This window comes from Diospyros lotus, chromosome 4 (genome assembly GCF_014633365.1).
Source record: "Diospyros lotus cultivar Yz01 chromosome 4, ASM1463336v1, whole genome shotgun sequence".
In the NCBI taxonomy this organism is placed as follows: Eukaryota; Viridiplantae; Streptophyta; class Magnoliopsida; order Ericales; family Ebenaceae; genus Diospyros; species Diospyros lotus.
In genome coordinates, this window is record NC_068341.1 from 34,973,190 (window position 1) to 34,980,981 (window position 7,792).

General features: G+C 33.6%; 1 protein-coding gene across 1 annotated transcript; it reads right to left on the minus strand.

Moving 5' to 3' along the window:
• Positions 1 to 4,789: 4,789 nt before the first annotated feature.
• Positions 4,790 to 5,363, minus strand: LOC127800412 (uncharacterized). Its single transcript, XM_052335003.1, has one exon. It carries the CDS (start codon positions 5,324 to 5,326, stop codon positions 5,009 to 5,011), a length of 318 nt encoding a protein of 105 aa, XP_052190963.1. The 5' UTR covers positions 5,327 to 5,363; the 3' UTR covers positions 4,790 to 5,008.
• Between the last annotated feature and the right edge of the window lie 2,429 nt (positions 5,364 to 7,792).

Consider the following 7,792-nt stretch of genomic DNA (forward strand, 5'->3'; position numbering starts at 1 on the left):
TAGGTGTGTTATCTCAACCATTGAGAAAAAAATGAAATGGAAGGATCCCTACTCTTTCACTTTGAGAGTTCTTGAAGGATGATGACACCTTCAATTAGATGCCCTTAAAGACGTACCTTTATATTATGAATTTTTAATCCAATGTCTACTACTTTAGAGTGTTACCAATGGTCATATTTGATTTGACCTAATAACACATTTTTAGGAAAGCAATTGAGTTGAAGTGCGAAAATATATGATGGAGAGGAAAAATAAACGTGTTACATCCTTGTGCACTCTAGTATTCACTATTCGACCAATTATGTTGCTTTGAGTATGTAAGCGCCCCTAACCAGGGACCCACAACAAGATGACATAAATGCTAAATCTCATTAAAAACATTACACATCCTCCTTGACAATGAAAGCCACACTCATACATTTTTACTCATAGACAAACACAATAGTGTTCACATGCTTGCATAAACAAGAGCAACTTAATATTACACACCACATCAAGTTCCATAAACCCACTATATCCCCTTAGGGTACAATCATAAACAAGCATAATTTAATATTACACAACACAAAACACCCCCAGGGATCTTTGAATGAGACGGCTCTGTACACACATGCTACCCCATGGATCCTGACTCACTTGGCTCGCCCTCTACTTTAGCCTTACCCTTACTTGGAATGATGCAAGCAAAAATGAGCCACAAGGCCCAGCAAGTATAACTGGAAGAAAGCGAGCATAAGAGTCATGGTATCAAGAAGTAAAAGAGACATGAATACCATTTAGGGTACTTTCACATGATAAAATGATGATACATGCATCCATGCTCATATGCAATACTTTTTAGAACTATAAACATGGGATCGATGTCCGAAACCTTGGGACCGAAGTCCAACTTTGAGCTCAACACTTTCTCTGCGGATATATCCTGCGGACTCGTCCGCTGCGCGCATCTTGAGGCCTTTACATATTTTTAAAAACAATTTTCATGCATATGCTTCATGCATTATCATAACATGCATATTCGCAATAACTTATCATATATAACTGGCATGCAATTAATGAAGTGATATGGCAATATTCATGCAAGACAACATCAAACCCTTGCATGTTCACAATAAAGCATCATTCCCAAGAAAAGATAGGGTGATACAAAACCCTATTTGAGACTTAATAAGTATAAATGTAAATCGTGGGATAATTTACTAGCAAAGAGGAAATAACTTATAAAATAGGACATAACTTTCAATTTTTGAAAATTAAGAAGTATGATCTTTGCAATAACAAGAGATAAATATGGAACTTACAATTTAAAACATAAACTTGAGGAAAGATGAATTTAACTTGTAAAATAGGAGAAGAACTTGCAAAATAGTAATAGGAACTTGCCTTGGATATTCTTCTTTAATCTCTACTGCGAATCAAGGCTGCTTACGTCACAGCCCAAACTTACACGATAAGAATTTCTCTTAATTTCACCAAAATTCTCCCTAATTTGCCCAAAACCTTCCCCTAAAATCTCCCCAATTTCTCACAAAAGTCCCCCATTTCTCTTAAGCATTAAATAGGCCAAGGGGAAGGGACAATGTAGGGGTTACGTGGGGCAAGGGGCATAAAAAATCTGGTGGAAAAAAACATGTTTGGACACTTGGCAAGGGGCTGGACAAGTGGCGCAACCATTTGGACAAATGGTAGTGGCTGGAAGCCACTTAGCAGTAGCTAGCAGCAACTAGCACGCAGTAAGGCCATGCAGGGGCCCTGCGTGACCCGCATAAGCGCGCATTCTTTTTTTTTTTTTAAAAAAAAAACAACTTTAATTGCTTGGCCACAAGTTTGATCCCGCAACCTCTCCCTCTTCCTTGGCACTTCCAACTATCTTGCCTACACCCTTCCTTGGATAAAAATCCTTGTCATTTATTTTTAAAGTGGCATCCAATTTCCAAAAATTATCCTTTAAACCCAATAACTTTCAAAAATTAATCCCAATTAATTTATTTTATTCTTTCCAGAAATACTTTCAAACCCAAATAATTAATTATCTATTTCCTCAAAATAACATGAACTAATATTTTTTTTCTTAAATCCCCAAATATTCCATAACGACCGCAATAATTTTGAATAATTACCAAAACCCTCTTGATAAATTTTAATTTTTCTCCAATTAATTTCTCACACCCAAATTCACATTAATTCATAAATAAACGGGTCGTTACAGAGTAACTGGAACATAATAGTGAATACAACACTAGAGAGTCCATCATTGCTTTGAGAAAAAAAATTGAGAATGATGTGGACTAAGGTAACAAGTTGGATCTGGGACACTATTACCTTATAATGCTTGGGAATGTTAATGAATTGTTGGTTGTAGGAAGTGTTCGTTATCCTCTCTTTGTATTGCTAGGGAGGTAAGACACATGAAGATGATTGCAATCCTCTTTTTAAGTGTTTGTTTAGTGAGTAACCAAGTGTTGATATTACATATGTTAACATTCGTGTCAAAAGCTTTTAAAGCTTAGGGAGGTAAGACATAAGACAATGATTGAAAATAAAGAATTCAAATTTGAAAGTGAAGCCATTTGAAAATTTTCTCTAACATTTGTATATAATCTTTCAATGTTCGGTGGATTGTAAATATATATTGGCAGTTTAGATCCATTATTTTTAGTTTTTGTTGTGAAGCTCGATGTATGCCCTACTTTGAAATTGTAGACGGTTTGAGATTTTTCTAATGAAATATTCACTTACAAAAAAATTCATATACATATATATATATTGATTTATTTTGGGGTTTTAGTCTCCATGTTGTCCCTAACAACGTACTTGTTAAGCTCTCAAATTGCAAGTATACTCGCTAGTCTCACTACCCTTTTGTCAATTTGAAATCAAGTGAGAAAGGAAACTAAGAAAAAATCATTATATGGATTGCTCACTCCCAGCATGTGTGAGCGAGAGATGTAAATTTGACCGATTTACAAAGCACCCATGTGCGATGATCCATCCTAAAGTCCATGGGTCCGACCCACAAGGCACAAACCCACAAAAGATAACGTCTTTATCTTAGAATTTAATTGAATTAAAAATGCACGGACAATTTTGATTCAATTGGAATTATTATAAATGTAAATGATTTTGACTTTCAATCTAATTTAAAATTTAATAAATTTATTTGGATAGAATCTATTTAAATAGAATTGTTTTTTTTTTCATTTTAATTATTAATGTTAGGATAATTATGTTATTTATCATTTTATTTACCAACAATACCTTTTCCAATTACAACTTTTAAATTTTTTATAAGATTAAAATTGTCTTTTTGTTTGGTTAAATATTATTAAAATATATTATAAAATAATATAAAACAAGCGTGAAATGACTTTCTATTTGGATAGATTCTAATCATTTAGTAAAATCCCTTAAAATTATATCAACGGTCGAAGACTCTTGTAAAAGGGCATTAAAGAACAGTTGGAGACTTTTATGAAAGGGCATTAAGGACTAAAAACAAAAGCGAGTTTGGTTCTCTCTAAGTGACAAAATTTCCTCTTGAGTTCTAGTGGTGTCATTTGGGTAGTGGATATTGGTTGTTCTCTTATGACGATCTTAGTTAAGAATCGAATATTGGTTGTTTTCTTATAATGATTGTAATTAAGAATGGATTGAGATGAAACGGGAAACCAAAATCCAGATTTAAAAGTATTTGGCACTTAATGTTGTTTGAATTTTTCCAAATTTAATTCCCTTCATATTTTTTACCTCCTAATCCTAAACCCGTGTAATCTGGAACTCGGGCATTAAATTAAATTAAATGGCCTTTTCAGTTATGATTGGGTACAATTTTGTATTGTATTTTTAGCTACAGGCACTTCAATTGCCACCACGTGACACATGACAAGGAAGCACCCATGCCCACACAGACACAGGACAAGGCAGAGTTCCTTACCATTCGAGAGCTCTGTCAGCGTGCTCAAGATTTTGTTGGAATTAAATGCGTCTTAAACATGTGAATTAGAAAAGTGTTCAAAACCAGGTTTGTTAACAAATCTCTCTTATTGTTTGTATGGGTGGATCTGACTCTTAATATGAGTGGACATGATTATTCATACATGTGTTAACGAGGTATAGGTGAATGAACACGTATATTCAAGTGTGAGAAGTATATGATAAAAGATGTGAATCTTCGTGAGAGAATAAGATCTAAACTGTTAGGTTACGCCTAAATTTGAAAGGATGCGATTTGACGATTCAGTTTAATTCGAATCAAACAACATAACTTTTTATAATTGGACACTTCACATCTATAAATAGGACTCCCTAATTTTATTTTCTACATCCAAAATCAATTTAAGTTAATTGATTTCAATCATTCATTCTCCAATGTACTTTTTTGTTTCACAATAATTCTCAATTGCTTCTAAGTGCATGAGATTCTAATCTCTTCCCTCTAATCAAGAAGAGTAGAATCAAATTTAGTTTTGCCCGACAGAATTAGTATTATGATGAACTAATTTTTGAAAGAAATGTTATATCTTGAGATAAAGACGTCCATCGATTCTGTTAAAACCATTACATAATGCAAAATTTGTTTTAAAGAGATTTACTACGAGATCTCTCACTTCAATCCAGTTACATGTTCTTTGTTCTATATTCAAATCTCTTTTCTTTATACATTTTGCATTTTCATTTTATTGTAAGTTTACACATCAAAATTGAATTTTATACAACAGATTTTACCAACATTGTTTGAGATTTTGATGTGAGAACTGCAAAGGTTGAAAACTAAGTTAAAGGTGAAAAATGCTCTACCAATTGTTCTTTCTACCATAAGCTTCATCCATTTCTTTATTTTTGTTTGCTTTGAGCCCGAAAACCGGCCAGTTTCGGGAAAAGCAGAAAGGCGTTTGGACGGCGAGAAAACGAGAGAAAATTTTTGAATAAGGACTCCGACTACTTGAAGAAGCTCCGATACAATGCATTGGAAAAGAAAAATAAAATAAAATAAAATGATCCAATCACACTATACAGCACCTCGGTTATGAGCAGGGCCGTAGGAATCCACGAGTCCTTGCAAAACGAAGACCTGCAGCTTCAGAAGAACGATGTAGTCAGCGGTTTCCTGGAACAACTGATCGGCTTTCATGTCGGCTCTTCGGGAGGGAATGATGCTTTTGAGAGCTTCCAGTTTCTCGGGAATGGAGGCGAATCCGCCATTGACGGCGTCGACGGTTCTCGAGCTCTTCCGGAGGCCTCCGAAACGGCGTCGTTGGAGGCCGGATCTGGTTCTCGGCCTGCTCGTGGTTCGGGTTATTGATCGGTTCTTCGGCCTTGATCTCATGGCGATAGAATAGGAGACAAAGTTTGGCAAAAATCTATTCCCCTTTGGGCGTTAAGACATAACGGGGAGGGGGTTTAAGTAATGGGCAATTGAAATTATGGCACTGTTGTTGGCTGAAATTACAAAGATGCCATCGCTAAAGCCTGTTTGTCCGCCTGAGCCTGCACATGTGAAAGTTTTGCGGTTACGAGTTCAGTTGCCCAAAGTGCCCCTCTTCCAGTCCCTTATCTTAATACTTATAGAATTATGCTAAATGTATATTATTTTTATATATTTTATATTATATAAAAAGATATTATGATCGAAACACTCCTCGTCTCTATGCAATTCATGAGAGATTTTTTTATTATTAATACACCTTTATGTAGCTTAAAGTGTATAAAAAGATGTACTAATAACATTTTCTATATTTATATATGTCAAACGTCTTGGTGTCAAGCAACATCACATTTACTAGATACGGACAAATTGAGAAAGAGGACGTGGGCCTTATAAAAAGCTTATAGAGCCCACACATCATCTCTCATGTAAGTTCGTGTCAAATAACATAAAGATTGTTCGACGCGAGAGTGAGTTGGATTCATAAATGATAGGATAGGAGGGCAGTTTAGGGAATTAACGAAAAGGGAAAGTTGTCTTACAGCTGTAGCCTGTAGGGGTGGTGTTGAGTTGAGGGGAATGGATGGTGTGGGTGTGGGTGTGGGCGTCGTGGACTCCTTCAGAGGGGGCACGTGAAAGCCCATTGGAGCACATCAGACTGCCAAATATTTTGGGTACATTTTTACTTTTTATATATATATATATATATATTGCCTAATTATTAAATAAAATAAATAAGGTTATGGTTTTTTTTTTTTTTTTTTTTGAATTTGATAGTGGTTGACTAAGTAAATTTTAATTATAAAAATAATTAGTATGAACTTCTTTATTAGGAGGTAAGCTAGTAAGGGGCCCACCGTTTCGGGCTTTGATTTTGATTTGCCTTTATATTTTTGTTGAGTTTGGTTAGTTGTGTGATTGCAACTGATCTAGCGGGTGCATGTGACCCAAAAATAGACGGACAGTAAAGCAGCACCAGGCGTACAGCATGTTCACCACATTCCCCTCTTTTCTTTCTCTCTCTCTCTCTCTCTCTCTAAATCCACGATATAATTAAATTAATGGCAACTTTCTAGAGTAGGAATGATTTTTTTCTATGTTTTTTTTTTTTTTGATTTTATGATTTGCTATTCTTGCTTGACTCAATTTGTTTAAAATTGATTTAGTTAATAGTTCAATTTAAGTTTGAAATAAATTAAGTCCCGATCATTATTATTATTTTCATATCATTTTCAATTTTTTAAAGTAATAAAAAAGTGTTTATTTTATATATTTTAAAAATATATTTTTGAAAATAAAAAATTATAAAAAAATTCAAAATAACGAAAATTCTTTTTATTTGTTTTCATTACAAATTAAAACGCAAAAAACGCTATAAACAAAATGAGCTTGTTTTCAACAATCTTAAAACAGACATTCAAAATACAAAATTTAAAATAAATTTAAAATTCAAAACTAAAAATTAAAATATAAAGAAAACAGTCCCTAAAATTCCTTGCTCAAAGCTCGAAATTGAACAAAACACACACCAATCTCTCGACCCAACAAAAGTCCAAAAGAATCAATAAGAACCAATGAACCAACTTAAGCCAAATAGCTCATAAGTTTAATTCATTAGCTCAACTAATTCAACCTAAATACAAAAAAAAAATAAAAATAAAATATATATTACTTCAACACACAAAAAAGAATTATTAATTGAAAAAAATGCATGGGTCGAACATATGATGGTTTTGAATTAATAAATTTATTGCAATACCCTTTATTACACGATTTTCTTAATCAAGAAAGAAGTAGAGGGTAAAAGGTAAAATCCAAAATCCAAAGAGCGTGATTGTTTACTAGTAGTAGACCCCAAACGAAATGCATTGAGAATTTCCAAGGGCTGGAGAAAGTTAAAGACTAAAAGCTTGGAACCTAAGTGAGAAATTAAGAAATGTCGAGAAATTTAAGAAGGCCATTTACAAAATTTTTGAAAGTTTGAGGACCCAAGTGGAATAAAAAAAAAGACATGAGATTCAATGAAGTTAAAGTGAAATAAGGAACCTATAAGAGGTTTTTGTGAAAATCTGATAAGTTAATGGGTAAATGTTCATTTTAGCAGAAGTTTTGCGTGTGTGTGATAGATCATATTTTTTTTCTAGATGCCATGAGAAATATAAAGAATAAAAAGAAAGAAAGAAAGAAATAACAAAAGAAAACCTAGATTGGCAAATGCTAGTATTTTCCTTTTTTTTTAACGAGGTTTCGAGCCATAGTTTGATTGGAACTAACCCTTACAACCTAGTAAAGTTCGTGCATGTGTTAATTTAAGAGAAAACAAAGCAAATGATAGAGTCTGGTTAGGTTTAATTTTTGGCTTGTTTT

What these genes read in the sequence shown, in the direction of transcription:
- LOC127800412 (XM_052335003.1), bottom strand. Translation starts at nt 5,326, where the DNA reads ATGAGATCAAGGCCGAAGAACCGATCAATAACCCGAACCACGAGCAGG.